Source organism: Musa acuminata, chromosome BXJ1-7, assembly GCF_036884655.1.
Source record: "Musa acuminata AAA Group cultivar baxijiao chromosome BXJ1-7, Cavendish_Baxijiao_AAA, whole genome shotgun sequence".
NCBI classification, from domain to species: Eukaryota; Viridiplantae; Streptophyta; class Magnoliopsida; order Zingiberales; family Musaceae; genus Musa; species Musa acuminata.
The window spans coordinates 8,397,900-8,424,413 of NC_088333.1; the positions used below are offsets into that span (position 1 = coordinate 8,397,900).

Below are 26,514 nucleotides of genomic sequence, written 5' to 3' on the forward strand. Positions count from 1 at the left end.
GCCAGTTGTTCCCACCTCCCAACAGCCCTCCTCCCCCATCCGACGGTCGCTGCTTCCTCCCTCGATCCGACGGTCACCGTCAGTCGATGCGCGTCGGAGGGCGACGTCGTCTACACGTGTGGTGGCATGCGGGACCCAGCGGTCCGAATCCTGTGTCGGCCACGTCACGGAACACGGACTTGTCCTGTGCGGAATCCCGTGTGCCGTGCCTCGACTCGGGCAGGCGGATCCGACGGGTCCTCTCGTCGGGGTTAGTGAGCGGTGGTTAGGGGAGGGGCCGCGGGAGGTTGGTGGGGGACCACCGTGAAGCCTACCGTTTTGCTGCCGTTAGCGTCAAAGCAAAAGGGATGCCGGCGGCAGTGCCCCCTGCATCTCCGTCAGCCAATGGATGTCTGCCGCGTCACCTCGAGGGGCTGGAGGACAACCGACAGCATCGTAAGGGTACGTCCCCCATAACGGTGAGCTGACCTGGCCCCACCCGTTCTCCTTCCCGGTCCTCAATGCGAAGGGTGTGACGCTCACGTCCCGGTTCGTGATCCAGCGTGAGTGGGGCCCGCTCAAAGTGTTTGGAGTTTGGAGATCTAATTGTAGAAGCGGCAATTTCCACTTTCCTACCAACACCTGACTAAACTGAATCACACTATTTGGCAGACAGTATAGCGCTTCTCCACCTTCCGACGACCACAATATTATTTCACGAAAATCTGCAAAATTTGCCACTTGCTGCTTAATTTAAGGAGAAAGGAAGATTAAGACAACCTGTGATCGCTAAGCTCCCATGCTTTTTTTATTTTGTAGTGAGAGATGCGTTGGGCTACCGATCAAATTACCTTCCACTATAATCTCCTTGCTTTCGAAGCCACATAATAATTTCCCTTTCTGCATTGCTTTACACCCAAATAGGACTAATAATTATCGCTTAATGAAATCATTAAATTGGTACAGCTAGGGTTTTATACCCCCCGCTCCACTCTTCTGCTCCTCTGTGTTCCTTCTCAGTCTTACCCTTTTTCCTATTCTCTTTCTTTTCTAAAAGAAACAAAGGAGAGGGCGCAGAGCGCACGGAAATAGGCAGTGTGTGTGCGCGGGGTGCGCGCTTGATGGGTTTGCTTTAGTTCTTGGGCACTGTGACAGCGTCTGTCTTTGCGGTGAGTTCGGTCACCGGTTCCTCCCATGGCTTCGCCGCTATTGCTCCGCCTCGTCGCCGGAGCACTCTTGCTGCTGGCCTCCCTCCCCGGCGGGGCCCCAGATCTGGCGTCCGACGCTGCGGCCCTCGTCGCATTCCGCGCTGCCGTCGGCCGGTACGCGCTGACCACGTGGAACTCCTCCGCTCCCGGGGCGCCCTGCTCCTGGCTGGGGGTCTCGTGCGAGTCCGGCCGAGTCAACGTGCTCCGCCTCCCCGGGGCCGGCCTCATTGGACAGATCCCCGCCGCCGTCGGTAACCTCACCGCCTTACGGACCCTCAGCCTCCGCTTCAACGTCCTCTCCGGTCCTCTCCCCTCGGAGCTCGCCGGCCTTGCCGAGCTCCGCAACCTCTACCTCCAGGGAAACCGCCTCTCCGGCGAGATCCCTGCCTTCCTCTCCTCCTTGAAGAACCTCGTCCGCCTAAATCTTGCCGGCAACCAGTTCACTGGCGGGATCTCTCTGGGGCTCAACAACCTCTCTCGGCTTGGTACGCTTTACCTCGAGAACAATCGGCTCACCGGCGAGATTCCGGCCCTCGACCTCGCCAACCTGGTCCAGTTCAACGTGTCCTACAACCAGCTCAACGGATCCATACCGGCCAAGCTCCGCTCGCAGCCGGCAACGGCGTTCCTGGCCACGGGTCTCTGCGGCGGTCCCCTCGGGCTGTGCCCCGGCGAGATCGCGCCGTCTCCAGCGCCGGAGGGTTCCGGCTCCGTGAATCCCACTGGAGGGGCTGAGAGCAACCACAAGAAGAAGAAACTCTCCAGCGGGGCGATCGCCGGGATCGCGATCGGCGCCGCGGCCTTCTTGCTGATCGCGCTCGTCGTGCTGATCCTTCTCTGCCGCGGGAGGAAGGCGCAGTCGTCGGCCGTGGGCGGGAAGCAGATGGAGATGGGGGCGGCAGCAGAGCAGAGGGACAACGGTCTAGGCGCAGGTGGAACGAACGTGAACGGTGGGTCGGCGGTTCCGGCGGCGGCCGCCGGCAAGTCCGTGGCGACCGCCGCTGCCTCTGCGGGGGCCAAGAAGCTGGTGTTCTTCGGGGGAGGGCCGAGGGCGTTCGACCTGGAGGACCTGCTGCGGGCGTCGGCGGAGGTGCTGGGGAAGGGCACGTTCGGGACGGCGTACAAGGCGGTGCTCGAGACGGGGGTGACGGTGGCGGTGAAGCGGCTCAAGGACGTGAACTTGGAGGAGAGGGAGTTCAAGGAGAAGATCGAGACCATCGGCGCAATGGACCACCCCAACCTGGTGCCCCTCGTGGCCTACTACTTCAACAAGGATGAGAAGCTCCTGGTCTACGATTACATGCCAATGGGCAGCCTCTCCGCCCTCTTGCACGGTATGCCCATCCTTCCTGTGAATGCTTCACCTTCTTTTGCTGGAATCCAAGCGCTTGGACGAAGAATTGCGTATGCAACTCACATCCATATCAAATGCGCAGGTAACAGAGGATCCGGTCGAACACCTCTCAACTGGGAAACAAGAACGGGCATCGCGCTCGCAGCTGCGCAGGGTATCCAGTACATCCACTCCACGGGCCCTTCCGCCTCACACGGCAACATCAAGTCCTCCAACATCCTCCTCACCAAGTCGTACGATGCCCGTGTGTCCGATCACGGCCTTGCCCTTCTCGCGGGCGCAACGTCCGCCCCTACCCGCGTCGCAGGATACCGGGCTCCGGAGGTCACCGACCCCCGCAAGGTTTCCCAGAAGGCCGACGTGTACAGCTTCGGCGTCCTCCTCCTCGAGCTGCTCACGGGCAAAGCCCCTGCGCAGGCCCTTCTGAACGAGGAAGGCATCGACCTCCCCCGATGGGTGCAGTCGGTCGTGAAGGAGGAATGGACCGCCGAGGTGTTCGACGTGGAGCTGCTGAGGTACCAGAACGTGGAGGAGGACATGGTGCAGCTCCTGCAGCTCGCCATCGACTGCGTGGCGCAGTATCCGGACAAGCGGCCCTCGATGCCCGAGGTGGTGGTCCGCATCGACGAGATCTCGAGGTCAAGCCCAGCTTCCTCCTACCGGGACCAGCAGAGCACGCCCCGGAGCGTCGGTGACGACCAGTCCTCCAAGCAGAACGACTCGACGGCCGGATCGAATCCTCCCGGTGCCGATCTCTGAGTCACGCCGGGGAGCAACTACGTACTCGGAGGCCGCGTTCGATCGATCCCAAGCATTATTACCCGTTCGTTTCTTGTGATTAAGCAAATTATTACAACCTGTTTGTTCCATTTCCTTTTCCCCGATGTTGTTCCTCTTTCCAAGTTTTAGGAGGGTTGGATGCTGTGTGTAGGATAGATGACTGGTGTCAAGTCAAGTCCATTCATAGCGTTGCTTATCACATCTATTATTCTGTCTTTTTCTCTCATGTAGGACTTGCAATGGCTGCTGGTGGATTGCTGATGTGAGAGTCTTCCTCTTGCCCGGAAGAGCTGGAGAAGATTACATTCGATGATGGAAGGGTGGGTGGTTCCATGCTCTTCCCATGAGCTCAATAATGTAGTAGTTGTTGTGGGGAATGAGCTGTGTGCCTGTCTTTATATAACATTAATTCTCTCTGCTTCGCTGTGTTGGTATCCAACGACGTTTCGCATGCATGCAGCGTTGTGGATGAGCTGTGACGGTGGAGGCAAAAGCCGAGAACGAAGCGTGTGGCAGAAGATATGTTGATTTGATTGCATGATCCGCTGTCTTTGGGACAGACGGTATGATGCGGAGTCTCATGCGGTGTACGCTTTCAATAATTGCAGTGGTGGTCGGCTGTGGAACGCCACGTTTTCTTGCCTACTTACCTCAGCTTTGCGAAGCACTGCAGGTTTACTTCTCTACTGGTTTTCTTGGCTTGGTTACCACGAGGAGGACACTGCAGCGGCGTACAACTTCTCTGCTGGTTTCCCAGTGGCTGTTATCCGCCGGGAAGAGGAGACGTAAAGGACACACGCAAAAGGACGAACACAGGATCAGCTCTGGTTTGGGTAATTTGCCCAACTACGTTGGCATATCAAATAACAATGCCAATTGGTAGGCGTCGTCACTAATAACAAATGCCGGGCGGACTAATTATATATTTTTGGTTATATAATTAATTATCTTTAGTATTTTATTTTTTTAAAAAATATTTTTAATTATATTAAAATTTTATAATTATAAAAATAAAATATTTAATTTTGAATCTCTTGATTTGGTTGACAAAAATATCATAAGGTTTGTCACTGAATGAATATCTACTGGTTTTATCTCATTTCGATTTATCACTTAATACGTAGTATTTTTAAGAAATAAAATTAAATATTTCACTTTCGTAAATATAAAAATTTTAATATAATTTTTGAAAATGTATAAGTTAAAATATTAAATATAGTTAATTATAAAGGATAATATACAATTAAAATGTAAATGCCTATATTTTTGTTGGGCTCTCATTTATCTTAATTTTTTAAAATTTTCATACTATATGTGTTTTTATTTATTTATATTGCATGCATGTGTTTCGCTTTTTAGAATTTATTTAAGGCACTTATAGAACAACGAGAGGATAATTAATGAAACCATTATGTATTATATTTATTTGGTACATCGAAATATTAAGGTGCACTGAATAAATTTTATAATGTTACTCTCGGTTATCAATTAAGATGGAATAAAACTCCATCACACCTGATTCTACAATAGTGTAACATGATTCATTTACGAATATAACACAATAAGGTTTACCCAACTTATATTATACTTTAACCATCGAAGATAACTATGATATGGCTAATTGCTCAATTGATTTTAGGTGGTTTACTGTCTAGTTTAGCACATCTTTCATCTTGATTCTAAAATGAGCACAACAGTTTTTCTTTTTTTGGATTCACCTCAAACTCTTGTGATTGAATAACAAATATAATATAAGTAATTATTCAATTAGTTTTTCTATTTTTTTACTATTTTAGGAACTTAGCAAAGTCCAATTTGGATTGATGCATCCAAAGTGTATTTTTCTAAACAGGTCATCTTATATATCTAGTGAGCTTACTAGTTACTTGTATGATAAACCTTTCTGATGTATGTTATTTATTAATGATATTGACTTGGTAGAAGCTTATGTATAGTTAATTATAAACTTAACATAGAGGTAAGTAACTAAGGGTCTTATATTAAGTATGATTAAGACTAAATATATAAGATTAAATAGAAAAATATAATTAATTTGGATAGATAATAAGTTTCTTTAAATAAAAGTCTTAGTTATCTTGGATCAATTATTCAACAACATAGAAAGATTGATAAAAATATTATTTATAGAGTAAAAAAATAATGATTGAGATAACAAAAAGCGTAAGAGTTTTATGTGATCATCAAATACCTCTTGAGATAAAAAATATTATAAAATAATTATGAGAGGAATAATAATTTATGAATATGAGTATTATATAATTAAGAAATAATATGTATAAAAAAATTGTATTACTAAGATAAGAATATTGAGATATGTAGAGTTAATGAAAAAAATTATTTAAAATGATATGGATATAATAGTTAAAAGAGATGAAATAATTTATATTAGTAGTACGAGGAGGAGGAAAGGTGGAAGAAGATCTAAAAATATTTTAATAAAAAATATAAATAAAAATATAAATATTTTAAATCTAATTAAACATACATATCACTTTTTATATATTTTAATGATTATAAAAGACTCCTCACTCTAAATAATTAAAACTTATGATGTATAGATATATATTGTAGAATTGATTTGACCCTAATAAATGTAAAGCATACTCGGATGGATGATGGGAATGGATTACTATATTTTGTAGGACCCTTTCTAGATTTCTCCATACAATTTGTTTGTTATTTTGAGAAGAATCAAAATCGGGGTTCCAAGTGGAGCCCACTCCATGAATACAAATGGGCTTAACTTAGCTTAGCTCATTCAAATGGGCTCCCACGGTAGACTGTTGTCGTATAAAGCCCAATATCAATACGAGGACCAAAGCCCGCAGCCCACATTACCATTCCGTGCCTCTCCCTCCTCCACGCCGACTCGGGCGGGTCTCACGGTGGTCTCCGTTTGCTTCGTCTCTCGTTCTCCCCGGTTTCCAAGATTTGCATGAATCTGTATAAATCGTGGGTCTCAGCGCGGTCTCCCTTCGCTTCAGCCGAGTCGTAGGGTTCCTTGCTGGGCCTCATGTGGATCCGCCGGGCTTCCGCGCTCCTCCGCGGAATCCGATGCCCTCGTCGATTCGCCGCCCCTCGGATGCTTCTTCGTGCGGGATCGGCTCCGTCGTCGAGTAATCTCTTCTGTTTCCTTCTCCATTTATGCATCTTAGTTTCTTGGGAGACATCATGCATTACGCGCGACACGGGATCTTGATATTGATAAATAGCTACAGGCTTAAGTTTTTGGATAGAAAAAATTAAGATGCCTCAATCATGGTCTAATTTGAATACTGATTTCTGCGGAGGGATATCTGAAGTCATACAATTTATTTTTAATGTGCTTCAAGAGAAACTTGGCTTCTCTACTTGTGTTCATATCACGCTCATAATTGTGTCGCCATGCTTGTAGGTTTAACTTCGTATTGTGGTTCCGATTCTGGTTTTAGCTGGAACAAGCATCGCTTAGATTTGATGTTGGGAATTATCATCTCTGGACAAACTGGTACATCTTTTAATACCTTCGATGCGTATTTTCTCAGTGTCAAGTGAATCAATATCACATTATTCCAAGCAAGGAATAAAAATACTGATCGGTACTGGACCGAACGGGTCAGATACTAATCAATGTCCAATTTAATATATTTTTTCCTGTGATGCCAGGTGGTTTTGGTCGGTGATTTAAATTCTTGCTTCCTCGTATTTTCTTGTTTCATATGCTTGGAATTTTTTTTTGTGCTATTGTATTTTTGGCTCTTCACATCAAGGTTCATTGTACCGCAACATATTGCTCGAAACAGGCAGTACACATCGGTCTGACAAGGAATCGGTATGTGCGGTACATCGGTATACCCACGTGTACCATGTGTTTCTACACTCGGTATGTCTCAGTACAGTTCGGTACATATTATACCAACATCTGGTTGGTACAGTGGTATGGACTGTTAAGACGAACCATACTTCACATACATTTGTATGTTCTATTATACGTCAAGAGGTATTTAAGAATTGTGTTTGTCCAACTTGATGTACTATTCTTTTTCGTTATCTAGATTAGCAATTGCCTTGTTGTATATCAACTATGATTTACTATTACTTGTTTTTTTTTCCTTATTCTGATTTTTATATAAATTTGCGTTCTCATCTATGAGTGCCCTTTTCTATCCTGGTTTGTGGTACAGCAGTAATTATTCTCAGGTCCAATCAGAACTCTGTCTTTGCTCAAGATGCTTCTGTAGCTGAACAGGCTACTGAAAATGATCAAGGACAAGTTTATACTGGTTTGCGTAAAATCGAAGATGGTTCTGTGATTTCGAATGTGCATACATCTAAGTGGAGAATATTTACAGATAATGGAAGGGATTTATTTCTGAAGGCATGTAATGGATTCTTCTTTCTTTTTTGGTTAACTTGCTTTTGTTTAAGAAGAAATTGACATTTGATGGTGAAGTATTATTAAGCATTAAGTTTTTGTGTTCAACCCAAATCTTATTTGAGTTGAGCAGCGTAGCAGGCTGGACCGTGAAATGGCCATGCCAGCACATGTCATGTCATGATCACAAACTTAAACCTATATGAATGAGGTGCTGGTGCTAAACAAGAAATTACATTCACATTAGCATACAACCGATCTGTTGGCTTGGTAAAACTAACACCTTGGTCCCTTGTAGATAGAGACTAGGAATTCATTCAAGTAGCATGCACATATTTTGCTCCTGCACCTTGCTTTTAGGTCTGCATAAATGGCTACAAACTGTCTGCTCATTTAAGCTCACCTCTTGGTTATTTTCAAGATCTGTTAATAAGTTTGTTGCCTCCATCATAAGTTAACCAGCCTCTGGTCTGTAAACTTTGATATCATGCCCATTCACTAGAATTTAGAGTCTATCAAGTCATGGACAATTTGTCAACGTCCCAATATCAAGTTGATTATTATCTTTGACTTTTTTAAAAATCTTCTTCATAAGCATAACAATTGTCTAAACGTCCAATCCATGAAAGTCTGAGTCCAAATTTTCAGTTAATTATAGATTATCTAATTTCCATTGGGTTGTTACCGGTAGCATTGGAACAACAACACATTAAGTAGCCTGCACTCAGATATTGCCATTGTCAGGCATTAATCATTACATCAGTGCCTGCCCGAGGCTATGTGCTTGACCTGCTCTGCAGTGTCAACAATGTCCTTGGGTTTGGTGCAGTCCTAAGTCAAGTTGTAATTGAACACCATTGACTCAATTTCTTTTCTTGTATTTATTTTGAATCTTATGAGTCTTCTGTTGCTGATAGGGTAAACTAGATGAGGCTGAGAAGTTCTTCCAAGCTGCTTTAGATGAGGCTATGAAGGGATTTGGAGCCAAGGATCCACATGTGGCATCATCATGCAACAATCTGGTATATTAGTTGCTGATTTTCATTCTTTATTAGAACCATGGTTTGTCTAGTATTGTATTGTGCATAGTGAAATAGTCATGGTCCAGTTTTACAGGTTGAGATAGTTTTATGAAATGTTGCTACTAAAAATTTCAATAAGCTTAAGAAGGGCATAATCCATAATTAGAAAATTGTTTTCACATAAAATGTTTGTTTAATATCAACCTCATGTCGACTTCCGACAAGGATTCCTTTAGAACCCTCATTCTGGCTGGCCATTGAATAGTTCATTTGTACCTTGACATCTGGTTTGGTCGGTATGCCATCAGATGGGTGAACACTGATTTGCCACTGGAATTTGGTCATGAAATTGGATGTATTTATAGTGCATTACTTGGTATTGACTTGAGAATGTCTAGTTAGTAATGGCATGTTATTGCTCCCATCTTTTCAAGAAAATTACCTGACATAGGAATGTTTAACATGTTTTATCAAATGTATTGCTTTATTTTATCCTCTTCAATATAATGCATTTTTTCTATCTGCTTATCTGGATGGTTTTCTAATCAAATTTACTCTGCTTATTCCTGCAGGCTGAACTTTACAGGGTTAAAAAGGCATATGAGAAAGCTGAGCCATTATATCTGGAAGCAATTAATATTCTGGAGGATACTTTTGGGGCTGATGATGTACGGTATGGTCATGTGTTCTATTTTGTTTGCAGTTAGCAATATTTTTGATGTGCAAAAAGATCTCCTGCAAGTTTATCATCCTGGGCACAAGCCACTGTAAATAGCAAGAAAGGAAAAATTGTCCTACTTTGTTTTTGATGTTTGGAATATCTGAATTTGGAAGTATCTCTTTCTATTTTTAGAATTCATCTGTTCTCTAAGATCAAAGCGGGAGGTGGCAGCTTTGAAGTGCTTATAAATTCTTAGTGACAGTAATGCTTGTTTCATTCCTAGAGCCCGTAATTTGTACATTCAAGTTCGCTTATTTTATTTTCACCTACCCGCTGTGTTTCTTGTAAAAAAATTGTGTTATTTAACTTTTTGATCATGGTGTTCACCAACTCAAATCTGAAACTATTTTTGTTATGAGTTTGAAATACTTCTCTGATCACACCAATCCAAAACAGTGCAAGAATTTGGCTTCAAAACAAATAATGTGTGAGACCCGTTTGTTACTCCCTAGCACAGTTATCGACGTGAGAAAATGGTTTCCAGGTGACTTAGTATCACTCTTTTTCTCAAAGCATCCTGTGGAGATGCTCAAAATTATGATCTAACACTATTCTGTACTTGACACATTTCCATATTCATCTGTTTAATATTTTGATCTATCTAAAACAGATTGACAATATGAACCTCAAGCAAAGTTGTAAATACATGTACAAATATACAAAGGAAATCTAGCTTCAATTTAACAAGATATGATATTGGAATAAGTTGTAAACTCATAACTCAAAACCTATTAGTTTCAAGACCAAAATTGGTCAACTAAACCAAACAAGTATTATTTTACCCTTATAGATGTTGACATGCAAACTCTAGAGCTTATACCTCAGTTTTCAGAGAGTAAAATAATATGCTTTTTCCAGTGTAGGAGCTGCCCTTCACAACCTTGGGCAGTTTTACCTTGCATTACGAAAACTTGAGCAAGCTCGGAAGTGTTATGAGGTAAGAGAATTGGTATCTCAATGTTGCTTGTTTTAGCTGTAACAGAACTTTACTTGTATACATTTTTTCTCTTAGGAGTATTAGCTTGTAGAGTTTGGTATATATTTTTTGCTTATGTTATTTTGTGTTTCGTATATGTAAAAGAAAGATTTCTCTGAGTAAGACCTGAAAAACAATGGAATTTCTCATGTGAAAAGTAAGCATCATGTGAGAGAAGTGAGTTCTGTTAGTGGTGGTGGTGTTTTCTTATGTTGCTTCTATTTCTAATTATTTGATTTTTGATGCCCTGAGTTCTCGTTTGCACAAATAGGATGTTTCTGTATGTGATTTCTCAAATTTGTATATGGTTTTGTTGTAGTTTGGAAGATGTTAGAAGTAAAAGCATATACTAAAATGAAAAAAAATCGTATACCTACTTGTATTTTACAATATAACAAAATCCTAACATTATTATCTTGGGCTGGACTCATCAGCAGAAAATTTCCAGATGGTCGCTAGAGTTCATGTGACCCCCTGATTCCAGATTATGAACAATCTTGCACTGTGTTTTCTCTTGTTGTTTCGAATTTGGATTCAATTTTGTTTTGTCATCTTATGAGTTCTGTGAGAAACATTCCCAAATAACTATATTTCCAGAGTACCATTGGAGTATGACTGAAATTTATCCTAGCTTATCATTCGTAAGACTAGTACAGTAGAAATAAAAAGGGCTATGAGTACCAATAAATGGTTTCTTGTTGGTATGTTCTACTATGTATTTATGGAGGATGAAGAGAGTTGAAGCACAGGCAGAAATGTAATCTGTTGCACAAATAGCATTCTTATTCTTTGATTCATTATATTTTCATGCACAAATAGCACAACAACATCATGGAGTTGTTGCTTCTGTGGTCATTCACATATAGGGAAAAAAAAGTCATAAATCTATTTGAGCTATTGGCTTTTTGGCATAGTAGTTTTTTTTCTAATTAGACAAGTTTATCGACAGCATGTATACATTGATAAAACTTCACTGACAAATTTTCTTCTTTTTGCCTGTTCCTCATTTCATGCTTCTTTTGGCAGCGAGCTTTAAAGGTATGTAGTTAGTGTTTTGATTTGTTTGATCATTTATGTTTCTCCAGCCATTAACTCTGAGGTGATTCATCGAGACCATGTAGATACTGACTGCTTTCATTTGTGTAATTTTGACTAAGAACTTATTTTTTAGTATAGATAAAGGGACGTGTTCTTGGCTACGGTCACACACAGTATGCAGATACAATGTATCATCTTGGAAGGGTAATGCATACTGGTTCTGATTTATGATTTAAGCTTGCTCTACTTTATTACCTGCTATAGCTATAACACCAACCTTTTATTTCAATTTTCAATGAGAAAAAAAGTAGGAATCGCTAATCAAATACATTTAGAAAGGACAATAGAGACGTGTTTTTCACCATTATTGAGATGATATGAATTGCTAGAAAGTATCTGCTTATTTCATTATGCAATTTATATGGTATTTGGACTTTTGAATCATTTTCTTAATGAATTAATGTCTTTCGGGCCTTGTTCTATTAAGGAAAAACACTACTTTGTGACAAGGAATTCATTTATTTCGTATCTGTTATCTTTCAAATTCTATTGATTGATCTTCATGAATGAATTATTCTTGTAATAACTATTTATTATATATTGAGAGACCCTCTGAACAGTTTTGTGACTTCAATTTAGCTAGGTTTTTTTAATTATGCTTGATTTTTTAAGTGACTTATTGACCCTTTTTTTCTAAACAGTGTATTCCTGTTTTGGTTGACCTTTTTTCTATTCTCTTTTGTTTCAGGTTCTGCATCTCCAAGGAAAAAAGAAAGAAGCTGAGGACCTAATACGGGAGTCTATTAGGATTCTAGAGGTTGCTTTATCAAGTACTTATAGTTGATATAACTTTCAGCATGCACATTACAGCTTTGACTGCAGAACACTTGCAACATTCCAGGAAGCTGGTTTGGGGGAATCAGCAACATGTATACGGAGGATGAGATACCTGACTCAGGTAGTTAATAATTGTACCTTTGTTCTGTCTCCTATTTTTCACAATATCAACTTTTTTGTTCTTAGCAAAGCTATACAAATAGGATGCTGTACCACCAAGACATGTTATGAGCTGACATTGAACGAACAACCTCCTGTCCATGTTCGGCTCAACTGAATTGGGGGAGCTCTTGTTCTGCTTGAGTTTTATGGAAGTTGTAACATCATAGTTTGATTCTGTTTGGACTGAACATGAACAGTTTGTCTTCTGCCTGGTATGAGATTGAACTGTCATGACACAAGTTTCTTGTAGAAGCCAGGGCAGGAAGATGTAGAGGTCAGGGCGGAGACCTTCACAAGACATCTGGGGAAGGAAGTGCTTAATGGCTTAGACGTGGAGGCATAGGGCATGACAGTGTCTTAGTGTGGACAGAGTTGGAGTTGATGTAGGTATCTAGCAAAGCTAGGTTGGAGAATAAGAAGAGAATAGAGGAACGGAGGATACAGAGGAGGGAGACAAGGGCATTAGGAAGGGAGGGAGTTGGGATGAGGCGGTGTATATGATTTTAGGGTTTCCAATCTAAATCATGAATTATATACGGATTACTTGTGTCTCAACCATTCAAACTAGATCAACGATTGATGGTAAAGCATATTAAATTATAATGCATGGCAACCATTGGCATCGTTTGATACATAAAAATGTCAGTTTTAAATTCCTCTTGTTCTCTTCTCTTGCAGATTCTACTGAATTCTAATCGTCTTGCTGAGACAGAAAATTTTCAAAGAAAGATCTTGCATATATTGGAACTTTCAAAGGTCTATTACCCAGAAATTTGTCTTTTGCTTATGTGCACAACCACCAGGTTAATGATTTGTTCATGATTGTGATGATAATGCATATGTTGTATCCATGTGACAATGTCCTAATATGTTTGTTTATAATATATGCAATTGTTTAAGCATTCTTATAGTATTTTGAATGTTTTGTAAACAATATGCAATTGTTTAAGCATTCTCATGGTTTAAGCAGACCGATCCTTTATGGATGGATATTGTAAGGGTGTCGTACGAATTAGACAAAACTAACTAAGCCCACAGCTGGTATTAGAGAGAGCCAAGCACATTAACAAACATTCGACCCACAACATGAGATCTAGTGGGGTTGCATGGAGGGTAGTTTGCACACATGATCGATTGAGAAAAACAAATAAAGATGTGGGAAATGGAGTCGCTCAATGGAGTGAGCATCCAAAATTGGCATTCAAAGGAATTACTACTCGCGCGAGAGGCACCATACGAACAAGCTAAGGAGAACACGTGTCCACATATTGGTTAGGATGACTGAGTTTGAGCTATGACTCAAGGTCGTCAACACAAAGGATGAGACCTTGCAAATCAAAGAATGGTTGATCTGTGATTAAAAGTGTACATGCAAGGACTCACAAAGATGCAAAAATTGATGACTCAATGAATTCGATACTCATGTAAGGGTTTGGATGCGAACGATGACTTGTTCGCAACCATCCCAAGGGAATCGAAAGTCGATCATATGGAACATGAAAACTTTCTTTTATACATAAGTGAAGTATACAAAGATGAAAGTACTCCGGTTAAACAAGTTTCCAAAGGACAAGTCTCGCCACACATGAAGAGGGAGATGCCTTCGAGAAGCAAGTCTACTTAACCTTATGGTCGTCTCTTTTAAGTTGAAGGACATGTGCAATAAAGATAAATGATCTATAAAGCTCAAAAGAGGTTGAAATCAATCAATCAACAAGGAGTCAGAAGATCTCACATGCAGTGATATGTCATTGGATATATTGCGAGATCAAGTAGGAAAGCAACCGAAGGCAATGTGAAAAACACGTAAAAAACAAAGGCACACCGCACACGTCGAGTCGATGAAGAGAACATTGAGCTTATCCGAGAGCTCACCCGTGCAACAGTGGACACAAGGGCTACCATTACCTTGATATATGAAGGGCTTGAGCCCCATGAATGGAGTCTATTTAGATTACGAAACATGAGCGAAAGTCCTAACTTTGTGGAGCTCTCATTATATGAGGGTTAAGGATATGACACTTGCAAAGGTGAAGTTGGAGTTAGAAAGACTTGGCACGGGGCATGAGGCTATAAAGACGGGCTTTCTTGAAGAACATGCCAATTTTTGTGTTGCCATTCAACTTGTAGGAAGAGCAAGGTTTACAATACCAAATGATATCGCCCTTCAGCAGACCGATACACAGACTGTCCACTATCGAGTGGTACCATTGATTGAGGTCGTTATCGTCGACGGTGACTGAGGGAGAAGAAAGAGGGAGAAGGTGAAAGAAGAGGCAGAAGGGGAAGAAAGAAATAGGAAAAAAAAAATGAGAATATGAGATCGGTGTCGCTCTCCTTGTCTGTGGCGACTTCTCATCCGTGCGTGGGGAGAAGAGTATTGACATCGCGAGGTGAAGAGAGGCGACGTCTTAGTGAATTTTTTTTTCTTTTTTGCGACGTCGCCCAAGGTGATGTTGTAATTTTTTTTTCTGCGACATCGCAAAATTATGTTTTCTGTGATGTCGTTGTAAAATTTTTTTTTCTATGACATCGCCTCGGCGATGTTGCCCGAGAAGAGAGGTAGCGTTGCCTCGGCGACGTCGCCTCGCGTGGGGAGAAGAGAGGTATACCGAACGATTTACCTCTTATATATATATATATATATATATATATATATATATATATATATATATATATATATATATATATATATATATATATATATATATATATATATATATATATATATATATATCGAGCGGTATACCGAAATATGTCGCTCGGTATACAGTACCATACCGTACCGAGCAAATCTCAAAATTTCGGTACGATACTAAATTTCAATCCTTGCGTAAGAGAACGAACATTGAAGATTGTGCTAGAGGTATAATCCTAATGTTCAAATAATGGCACACTAGTTTTTAATGAAATTAGTGGACTTCGAGAGTTGCTGAGTGACCTAGAGTTAAGCTTTATCCTTTGAAGGCCTAAGATTGGATGGATGAAGGTTGATTGCTAATAGAGTAAACACAATTGGAAGTGGTGGAGGACCTATAACATGTTTGATGATAGAGGAAGTGAAATTTAGTAACTAACTCTATGCAAGGAGTGCAACACTTCTAGTTCTTTAGAAGTGTGAGCAAAAGTTAGTAGCCAGTTTGATGCATTGAATACAACACTCAAGGAGGCTAGCAAAGTCAAGTAACTATGGCTTTCTCAAGTTTTAAGAGAATTGGTTAGAACTGAGTATCCCAGTTCTCTTACTTGTTTGAGCTTTTAAAGTTCCTTCAAAGATTGTTTAGAAGAAGATAACAACCGTCAAATTCTCATTAGAGGTGATAGGTTCTACCGAAAGTAGCTTGTCCTCTTCATCAAACGAGAACCTACTTGGAGGTAATAGCTAAGAAAAAGTGGAAATAAGCAAATTTTGTTGAGGAGAAGACCTTAAAACTTTAAATTTTGCAAAGCGATGCTCAATAAAGTTCCAACATTCATCCATCCAATTCAATCGGCGTAAAACATTTGAGGGAGTGGCACACAAAAGTGAAGATCCTTTTCCTTCATCAATGTGATCCACTGGTACTAACAAAGATTAACACAACTCAATCAAAGCCATATTAGAGTCATTGGTGGGTTGAGGCGGTGTTGTAGATTAAAGTTTGATAACTCAATAACAGCGTGTTTGCTGCAGCCAAAGAAGGATTGAAAATGCAACAAATGAGTATGTCCTCTGGTAGCATTCGGCCGATGATGGGTATAAGTCTTGGACTCTATGACTCACATTGGACCTCGACTCATATGGTATGCCATTACATATTGGACCCACACCAGTCCAGCCTGTGACTGGTATGAATCTCAGATTGAAAATTGAAATCTTGGTTGTAACTGACATGACTGGTTCATTGCATTCATGGTCTACTCTAACATGCAAAATCATGTACCAGATGAGAGATGACAGCACACTGTTGGTTTAACCCTGTAAGTGAGGTGCTAGTCAGCTTCTAACTCTAGGAGTTGTAGTTTAATTAATATACTCCTTAGTCCTTAGGTTGCTCCCAATTATTTTTTTGGCATAACTTGATCCCATTATGACTACCAGTTCAAATAAATTTTAAAATTGTGCAAATTTCATAACTAAATTCGAGTCTTGAGCATTGACTAAATTACACTAGCTCAATGTGGAAGCTATTACTTGGAAATTTCTTGTCTTTTAGAAATTCAACTCTTGGATTTTCCTGGTCATTTTTATGTTTGTTTAAAATTTATCAGCATTCTTGCTACCAAAGAATGTGTTTATGTAAATGTTGGACTGTGGTGGTTTTTTTATTCCTTGCATTTCATGAATGTGCATATCATCTTTTTGTTATATTAGTTTGTTGTCTTTTTTGTAGGGTTGGGATTCTATTGACACTGTACTTGCAGCTGAAAACTTGGCATTGACTCTTCAATCTCTTGGGAATTTAATTGAAGCCAAGGAGCTTTTAGAACGGTTATTGAGTCATTATTTATTTACTTTATCTCATTTGAGTTTTTGTTCACCAATGTATACGTTTATTCCTGCAGATGTCTTGTTGCCAGACAAAATATTTTTCCTCAAAATCATGTTCAGGTCTAACCGCACTTTTTAATGAAATTCATTTCATTCTATAACAGATGTTAAATTCCTGTTATCGATTTTTTGTCTCACCAGCTATCTGATAAACCTGATAATCAATAATGTGTTTCATATGGTTAGCATTTGTTACCATTCTGCTTCACCTGGGTTTCTTATAGAGAATATGCACAGGAAATGGCATCTTAAACACCAATTGATGGGATGCATTTGAATTGGTACATAATTGTAATCTTCTGTACATTAATCTTTGGGCTTGATAGTTGCATTGGCTCAAGGTACCTGCAAATTCAACAGTATTTGAAACAAAGGGTTCTAAAATGCAAAGCAACAGACCACCATACTTATTGCATATGCAGTCTTCAAAGACCATTCTAGATCATAATAAAACAAGATTAATGTAGGGGTGTGTGTGGCCAGTAATATAGAAGAGAATGAAAAATTGCTTTGCAAGCTGATAGGAAAGTTGAAGGCTGAGGAATTAGATTCTGGGCACCTGGAATGCTGCATCACATTCTGTGAGAAATAGTTTGCTCTGTAATCTGTATCTAAACCATCAAGATGTCCTTGGATGTGATGTTTCTTTGGATGACTCTTTTGTGGGCACTTAATCTCTATTCTTAGTATGTTGGCTGCTATAGTTGGTTAGCTACATGAAGCTGTTATGAAAAGGGGCCATAGGATATTGATACAATAGGATTTGTACTTTTTAAAACTAGAAGGATAAGAACCAACCACATATGCTAGTTTCATATCTTTTGAGTTTTGATAAGTTTGTTTTGAGCTTCCAACATTGCACGAAGCTGCCTCCTTCCAAGAATTGCACTGTAATGTATTGCATTCACATAAATGGGTTCTTCAGCAGCAGGTTCTCTAAGCAGTATTTGAGCATAGGATGCTATTCCAGACATTTGAGGATGAATTTAAAATAAACGAGCACAACAAAGTAGGCACAGCACACTGTTACAAGTAAAAGATGCTGGATCATAGAAAACTCGTCTCCTGCAGTTACTAAGATGACTTATTTGATGGCTGGAATTCAAGATGGTCTGCAATTCTTCATAATTATGTAAACCACTAAATGGATAATAACTGAACAAATATGCTTTGGTAATAGTTGCTAATACTAGTGCATTGCTGTTGACCCATATGGTTGCACTTGCACATTTCTTTTCATAAATGTGTTTTGTGTAATTGCAAAATATTATAATGAATTAATTTTGGGAAAGCGTAAAAAAAAGTTGACTAGATGTATTTGGGTAGCTGATAACATTGTTTTTTCTATATTTTAGGTTGCTGGTAATATGCTTCATCTGGCAAGAGTAGCTATGCTCAATTCAAACAACCTGCGGAAGTTGAAAGTATCTGAAGCAAGCAGCGAACTAGATATCGCCAAGCTGCTTCTGAATACCTCAGTCAGGTTCATAAAAGTTGCTCTAAAGTCATGATGAATGTTTACCACTCTACCTGTCCTACTTTATTTGCCATAAACAACTAAGTTGGAACAATCTGCTTTGTTTTTTTCTTTACTTTGCTATACATGTTTGAGGAAGCATAACTGATTAGTTGATTAGTTGTTTCTCATGTTATGTATTGGAACAGTATAATACCTGTGGGTGTAAATTGATATTGACAAATTTGCTTAGGATATCAGTAAGTCGTTCAGTTGTTTCTCATGCTGGGTAGCTGAGCAGTATACTTCTCATGGATGTAAATTGATTTTGACAAATTTGCTTCTTTGTTTGTTAATATTGAAATTTTACAATAAAATTTTGAAAGCAAAGAGCCAAAGATACTGTGTGATTTTGTGCTGTACTTGTTGGCACACTTCTATGCTGGTTGACATGTAAAAAATTGTCTTGCTGTTAATTGGAATTTACAACTTTGATAAAAAAAGCGTAGCTATACTGTTACGGCATGATATGTTTCACCCCATACTGGCATGCCCTGAACAATATAACAATTCTTGTCTATAAAAGTTTATTCTTTATTATACTCTCCCCTTTTAGAATAATGAGGGGGGATCCTCCGATCCTCCACTAAAACAAATGCATAGGTTAAATACTTCTATATCCTCTCCACGAGTATTCAAACCTAGAATGTTGTCAAGACCTGTTGTTTTGATTGTACAATGGTTTTTAAGCTCAGAAATTATATAGCTGTATGGACAATGGAATATGCACACATCATGAATTTATATGGTATTACAAATTACACATATTCATATGATGTTAAAATGTAAATTGATAAGCTGACCTTGGTCATTTTCCTTATTGTAAAATAGTGTGGTATTCATACTTTTTGACTATTATTGTTGGTGCTCATTCTGTAAATTTTATCATCGTCATGTGTCTCATGTCAATTGATTTCAACTTCTATAAGGTCCTAGTTGCCTTAGTTTCTATTAAAAGCTTGGTTGGTAGAAAATCTACTTCATTTTTTCTGAAGTAGCACATGAATTTCCAATGTCTTAGTGCAATTATAGTTGTTGGAAATATTTGAAGAGAGTTGTAGCAAATAATAGCTTAGTAATGGTTTGAAACAAGAAGGTTCTCAATGAGTAACCAAATGGTATTATAGGTACGGAGCAATGGTGGGATTGGTGCACAATGGTGGTGGGAAGGAGTGGCCAAGGTAGGGAAGCAGTGACAACAGCGAAGGGTCGGATATTGTGGGGAAGCTGTAGTGGCGGAGGGTGAGAAGAGGAGAAGAAAGGGAGAAAGATTGGAAGTGAGAAGATGAGATAAAAGGGGGCTTGAATCTTATTTTGGGCAATAGTCTTACCGCCCTGTACAGCTGTCTGTTGATAAGCTTTTGGCTAAAAAGAAAAAAAACCAGCTTTTCGCTCGATGAACCTGATACGGCAAGCATAACAGTCACTGAGGCCAACACCTGGCTGGAATGGGCAAAATTGCTTGCGTCCTTGTAGTGCTTGGCCATTGAACCGGTCGTTACTGGTCTGTACTGAACGAGACAACTGGTTTTTATTTCTTGCTGAAGGTCATTGTTAGTCTTGGGGAAAAAACAGGGTTTAAACTTTCAACCAAGGATTCAAGTTTCCCTTACATGAAGTGCTGAGCTGTGTTGACTTGTGCCATGATAGATCTGGCTAATTTATACTATAGATTGTTGGCAGGATTTTGTGGAGCCTAATCATGCTGACAAAATACTGAAACCTTACACTGCTGATCTTTGGAAACTTTGTTTGTACTGTTATAATGGATTACTTGATAACACCTCCTTCTGTTCATATGCTCATAAACGATTGCAGCAATACATACAGGTAAATGTTTCATATGTCTCAGATTGTGGTAACGACATACCTAGGTTTTGGTACGTTAATTGGCAGAATGATGTATATTGGGCAACAACTGATAAATTGTTGACTACATATCATAATTTAAAATATGTAAGTTCATATAAGCTGTTATATCCTGATCTTTCTTTTAGATTGTGGCACATTATGCCTCCTATGTGTCATTGGCTTTATTGTTTCGAACTACTAAGTTTCTTTTTTAAATTTGTTTTGTTATGATTTAGCACTTCAACCTGAAATTTGTTTTAAATGATTCTGGCTTTTGTTGGATATTTTCCTTACAGGATTGCAAAGGACATTTTGGGGTCATCAGGTATGAACCAGAACAGTTTCAAGAGTAGCCATTCTGAAGGTGAGAAAGATCGACATGTTGCATTGATTATACAGGTCAGTTTGTATTGGCTATATAATGATGAATTTCTTATGTACAACTTCTCATTATTATTTGTATTGATTCATTTGTTATGTTTATCCCAGAAGATATACTTCCATTCTTTTGAAGTTGACTTGAATCATATATGTACAGAATAAATGATTGATATTAGGTTCATTAGTCTGTATGATTTGATTTGGTTTCTCCAAGGCAAATCAGATACATACTTGTGGATTATAAAGTTTCTTGCTTAAGATGATATAATTGCATTTAATCATCAATTATGAGCATATATTATTGCATACTTCTTTATATTTGAAGCTCAGTCAAATAATTTGTATGCAGTTACAGTCGCTGGATTCTCTTGGCCTTCTGGATGTCCAAAGGCGAGAATTAGTAGAAGCTAGGGTCTGTTTCTAAGCCATTGCCTTCTTTATTTATAATATCAATTTTAATTAATGAGTTGAATATTCTGTTTATGAATCTCCGAAAGGAATGTCTAGCATTCAGAAAGTTGGTACTGCTTTTAATTTTACTTGGAATTCCGATGTACACTATATATATGCTTGGTCACAACATTTCAGCATTTGATTTTATCTGTTATTTTTTGGCCAAGAAAGGAAATAATTGCTCCAGCATCCAATATCATTAACTTCAAAACATGATTCTAGATTTTTTCTTTTTGGTGTTGAGGTATATGTTAGGATCAAGAGCACTAAGAGGGGGGGGGTGAATTAGTGCAGCGGAAATCTTACAACGATTTTAAAAACGAAAGCTGCGTTCGTCCGATAAAAAACAATTTCGATATAAAAGCAGAATCACAGTGCAGTTTGCGTCTAAGCGCAGTTTTGCGTCTAAGCGCAGTTTGCGTCTAAACACAGTTTGCGTCTAAGCGCAGTTTGCGTCTAAGCACAGTTTGCGTCTAAGCACAGTTTGCGTTTAAGCGCAGTTTGCGTCTAAACTCAGTTTTACGTCCAAACGCAGTTTTACGTCTAAACGCAGTTTTACGTCTAAACGCAGTTTTGCGTCTAAACGCAGTTTTACGTCTAAACGCAGTTTTACATCTAAACGCAGTTTTGCGTCTAAACGCAGTTTTACGTCTAAACGTAATTTTACGTCTAAATGTAGTTTTGCGTCTGAAAGCAGTTTTGAACCTTGAAAAGCGTTTTACGTAGAAAGCAATTTGCAGTTATAAATGGAATCCGAATGTAAGCGTAAACTGCAGTGTGAAGATCGTACGAAAACACGATTTACGTTTGAATGCAGATTCTGAAAGATCAGAGCTTAGAAACTTGTTCGTAAAGGCGCAGAGGGCAGTAGCAATGTAGGAGGTTTGCAGTAATGATAAAGTGCTCAAGGTAAAAGCAAACCAGAGATTTAGAGTGGTTCGGTCAGTCTTGACCTACTCCACTTTTGGCTTCCTCCTCCGACGAGGTCACCGACGTCAACTAGCTGCCTTCCTTCAATGGGCGAAGGCTAACTGCCCTTTAACAGTTTCTCTCCTTTTGACAGGCTCAGGAGACAACCTTTACAGATCCTTTCTCTCCTCTCTTTACAACTCAAGACTTGAAGAACAGAAGGAGGAGAACTTTAGGACTTTACACAAATTTGAGCTCTTAGAATCACTGAAAAGATCAAGAATTCGGTGTGGATCTGTTTCCTTTCAGTGTTGAATGGGTGGGGTATTTATAGGCCCCAACCCAATTCAAATTTGGAGCTCAAAACGATCAAATCCCGGAATTCCGGGATCAGGCGGTTGCACCTCTTGACTGGAGAGGTGGCACCGCCTGGCAGAGCTCGAAGACTGAGCTCAGGCGATTGCACCTCTCTGCCAGAGCTCGAAGACTGAGCTCGGTGGTTGCACCGCCTGGCAGAGCTCGAAGACTGAGCTCGGTGGTTGCATCACCTGGCAGAGCTCGAAACTGAGCTCAGGCTGATGCACCTCTCTGCCAGAGCTCGAAGACTGAGCTCGGTGGTTGCATCACCTGGCAGAGCTCGAAACTGAGCTCAGGCTGATGCACCTCTCTGCCAGAGCTCGAAACTTGAGCTCTGGCGGTGCTACCTCTTGACAGAGGAGGTTGCACTGCCTAGTCTAGCTCGAAGACTGAGCCCTGGGCGGTTGCACCTCTTGGCTGGGGCGGTTGCACCGCCCAGTCCCGCTGGAAGACATGGCCTGGGCGGTTGCACCGCCCAGTCTCGCAGCCCTGGCGGTTGCACCTCCTGGCCTAGGCGGTTGCACCGCCTGGTGCAATCAGGGTCCGAATGGTTCGCTCCATTCGGCCCAATTTGAATCTTTTCAGGGGCCCAATTGCCCCAAGATTAAGCTAATGGGATCACCTCCCATTTTCAAGCTTAATCATCGTGCTAACTACGATTAACTCTAAGACAACTTCTGCAGCTATGCTCCGATGCGTCAATCGCTTCTTCCGGCGAGTTTCCGGCGAACTTCCGTCGATCATCCGATAAACCCTCGGTGATCCTTCTGCGGACATCCGGCATACTCCTGGACTTTGCGACGATCCACTTGGCGAGTTCCGACGAGCTTCGCTTGGCAAGCTTCTGGACTTCTCGGATCTGTTCTCGCTGAACCTCCGACGACCGTCCGAACTTCCGTCGAACTCTCGAACTCCCAACGTGATTATGATCTTGACTCCGGCGCAACACCTGCTGCTTGTCTTACTCTCATCGTAGTTAATCCTGCACAACAAATCAAAACTTCGATCGAGACAATTAATCCTAAGCAATTAACCAAGTTGTCCGACATGTCATTGGTCTCTCGACGCTTCGTCCGATTCTTCGGCGCATCGTCCTCTCCTGCAGCCTATTGCCCAATCGGCCAGTTGACTCCGCAACTCCGATATCCTTGGCACAATACCCGCTCTTCTTGGCCCGATGCCCGAGTTCACGGCCCGAAGCCTTCTGTCGATACGTCGACCGATCCACCGGCCCGACGTCCAATCTTCTGACATGTTCCTTCGGCACAACATGATTTTCCTGCTTTAATTGTCTCATCCTGATCGAAGCATCATGCGTCACTCAAAACGCAGATTAAATCATAAACATATATCAAGTAGTTTCATCATCAAAATACGAGATTCAACAGTATAAACAGTTCATAATTTGCGGGTTGAATCCATGAAACAAGTTTCTTATTTTTGTCTACCTTTAATATGTTTTGTGTCTAGAGTTACGAAATCCTTTAACTTATGATTAAGACAACAAGTTTATCTTGCAAGCTTACTGGATTTCACCAGTTTTTTTATTGTAATCTTTTCTTTGGGTAGCTAATTGCCTGGTAGATGTTGAATGGAAATATCTGGTATTGTGTTGATGAAAGTAGTTTCCATCTTTGAAGAAAGTACCTTCATCACTACTATGAAAAAAGTAGCGAGAAATGTTCATTTTTGCATCTCAAGTCACAGTATAGCTTGAAAAACCATATTTACTATCTATGGACTCCATTTCAGAGCACCTATATCTTGATTTTTCAGAAAATTCATTTTCCTCAAATAGCCAACACAGAGAAATTTCAGTAAATTGCAACAAAAATCTAGTTCGGGGTTGAAATTCTACTACTATTCTAATTCTCTTATATATATATATATATATATATATATATATATATATATATATATATATATATATATATATATATATGCACACACACATGATAATGCATTTTGGAAATAAGTTTATCTAAAATAGATGAAGTTCATGTCTCCATCGGGAGCTGGGACATGAAGTATCTAAATTGAAGATCTTTTGGAATGATAGTCAATTTTTTTAGTGAACTGTAGTTACAAAACTGTAAATATTGGTATAGTTAGATAAATGGTGGGGCACTGAATTATATTGCTCACTATCTTAATCAACATGGTGTATATCATATATGGTAACTTTTTTTCTGAGTAAATAGCAATTTTATAGAAAATCTTACAATTTAGCTAGTCCCTGTCAATTTGTGCCATTTCTAGAAAAGACAAGATTACTGCTATTAGATTAGATTTACATATATTTGTAATAGTTGTGCAATATAGCCACTGCTATTAGACTAGAAACCTTAGAAACAAAGGAGACATGAAAATAACAGTTTAAGTTACCCTAAAAATTTGACCCTTGGGAATTCAATGTGGTTTCTAAATTTTCTTCTTAATGTTTTCCAATGCCAACACTCTTTTTAAATTATTTGTATTTATTCTTAACATTAGTTTGCATTGCTGAATTTGACTTGTAATAATATGTTTTTAAACTCAGGAAACATTCGAATATCCTTTTGAAGTAGAACATGCTCTTCGTGATTGTATTTCAATATTCACAGAGGTATGTATATATGAATTATAGGTTTTTTCATTTCAAATCTTCGTCATTTATTGTGTACCTCTTTCAGATTTTGCAATGCTTGTTTTTTCATTTTTAATGAAAATGTAAACTCAAGATAGAACTTCTCAAGTCTTTTGTGTTAGCCACATGAGCTTATTACTTGTTTGTATTTAAAATTTATGTTTATATGGAACTTAGATCCCAAAAAGATTCATGTAGCCGACCTTAAATAGTTATGTTTATAACACGCTTTGTTATTGTTGTATAACTTCGATCCCAGAAGAGATATAGTACTTGTCAGTCCTTTCATATCAGCTCTTTGACTCGGTAAATATCTGTTTGGCTTTGTGAATATCAATCACATATGTTGATTCAAATGTGCAAGGCAAGGTTCAAGCATAGTGCATTTTCTGATGCTTAAAGGTTTAAGAGATTTCTCTGTACTAATATCTGATATTGTCAAACCTTGAGCTTAGAGTGTGAAGAATGTCACAGAACAGCGAAACCTGGACACCTGTTTTGATGTATTTGTCTAGTTAAGGAAAGCTGAAACCAAACTCAGTATCATGTGACCTACATTGCTGATAATTTTTGTGGAGGGACATGTTTGAAAGTATGTGCAATTCACCTGTGAAAAATGCAGATGTGTATCCATTCATTGAACAACGCTGCTTAACTGAAATTCCAACGTAGTTGACATTTAGTCTGTCCTTGAGAGACTCATATATGGATTGAGTTTTGACTCAATTAGTCATTATCTATCAGTTTCGCTACCACTTGATATTTGTACGAGGTGTGACCATTTGAAATAGGTGTAGTGCTGGTAATCATAAATGTCTAGTTATGATTGCTTCTTTGTATGTTTTTCCTTGCTAATGGTATCTCATGAATGGCTTGTTAAACTGATATCGTCTAAAACCTCAAATCACTTATGTAATAGTTTTCTGTACCATTTGATTTACGTGAATGATCTCTGCTCATTCTAATGCGGCTTCTTATGTAGCCTTGTACACGCAGCATGGTGTTGGATGCTCCCAATGTTAAGAAAGAGTATCTGTCATGCTTGAAACATCTTCACAATCTGGCAACCACAACCATGGAGGAGTCACAGAAGTCTATAGTGCTACAGGAGCTGATAGATGAAGCCCAGCGTATAGAAGCTGAGCTCTTGCCGAGGCGACATTAGAATCGCATGCATTTTTATTTTCTCAGCCACAGTTCAAAATCGTAATTTTAATGTTTTCTTTTACTAACCTTCCGTAGCAATTGTGATCCTTTTGAATGAAGCAATGTTGAATAATTGCTTCAAATTTGTAGTTCAAAGAATATCATTTGCTAGCCTTTTGAGGTGTGGCTCCTTGCTACTGCAGAGCCCTGTGAGAAGACGAACCTGGGGCTCGGGGATCTCCCGACTCACGCCGACAACCTCGGACGTACCCCGTCACTTAGTTTTCTACTG

At 39.9% G+C, this 26,514-nt stretch overlaps 2 protein-coding genes across 5 annotated transcripts; both read left to right on the plus strand.

Annotated features, from left to right (window-relative positions):
• The first annotated feature begins 963 nt into the window (after positions 1–963).
• On the plus strand, positions 964–3,760 carry LOC135678625 (probable inactive receptor kinase At1g48480). Of its 2 annotated transcripts, XR_010515032.1 has the most exons (3): positions 964–2,521; positions 2,624–3,364; positions 3,553–3,760. XR_010515032.1 is itself a non-coding variant. In XM_065191650.1 (2 exons), exons 1-2 carry the CDS (start codon positions 1,174–1,176, stop codon positions 3,298–3,300), a joined length of 2,025 nt encoding a protein of 674 aa, XP_065047722.1. In that variant the 5' UTR covers positions 964–1,173; the 3' UTR covers positions 3,301–3,547. The 2 variants fall into 2 exon arrangements, 1 of the variants encoding a protein (XP_065047722.1); XM_065191650.1 differs by lacking the exon at positions 3,553–3,760 and having other exon boundaries at positions 2,624–3,547.
• A 2,405-nt stretch (positions 3,761–6,165) lies between these two features.
• LOC135678627 (uncharacterized) lies at positions 6,166–26,396 on the plus strand. 3 transcript variants are annotated; one of them, XM_065191653.1, is made up of 18 exons: positions 6,166–6,458; positions 6,737–6,829; positions 7,506–7,699; positions 8,614–8,718; positions 9,291–9,391; positions 10,298–10,376; positions 11,442–11,453; positions 11,592–11,657; positions 12,202–12,270; positions 12,355–12,411; positions 13,131–13,208; positions 16,826–16,923; positions 16,998–17,043; positions 18,339–18,466; positions 20,647–20,749; positions 21,081–21,143; positions 24,990–25,055; positions 26,059–26,396. In XM_065191653.1, exons 1-18 carry the CDS (start codon positions 6,356–6,358, stop codon positions 26,239–26,241), a joined length of 1,644 nt encoding a protein of 547 aa, XP_065047725.1. In that variant the 5' UTR covers positions 6,166–6,355; the 3' UTR covers positions 26,242–26,396. The 3 variants fall into 3 exon arrangements, with proteins under 3 accessions (XP_065047725.1, XP_065047726.1, XP_065047727.1); XM_065191654.1 differs by having other exon boundaries at positions 7,509–7,699; XM_065191655.1 differs by lacking the exon at positions 11,442–11,453.
• The last annotated feature ends 118 nt before the right edge of the window (positions 26,397–26,514 follow it).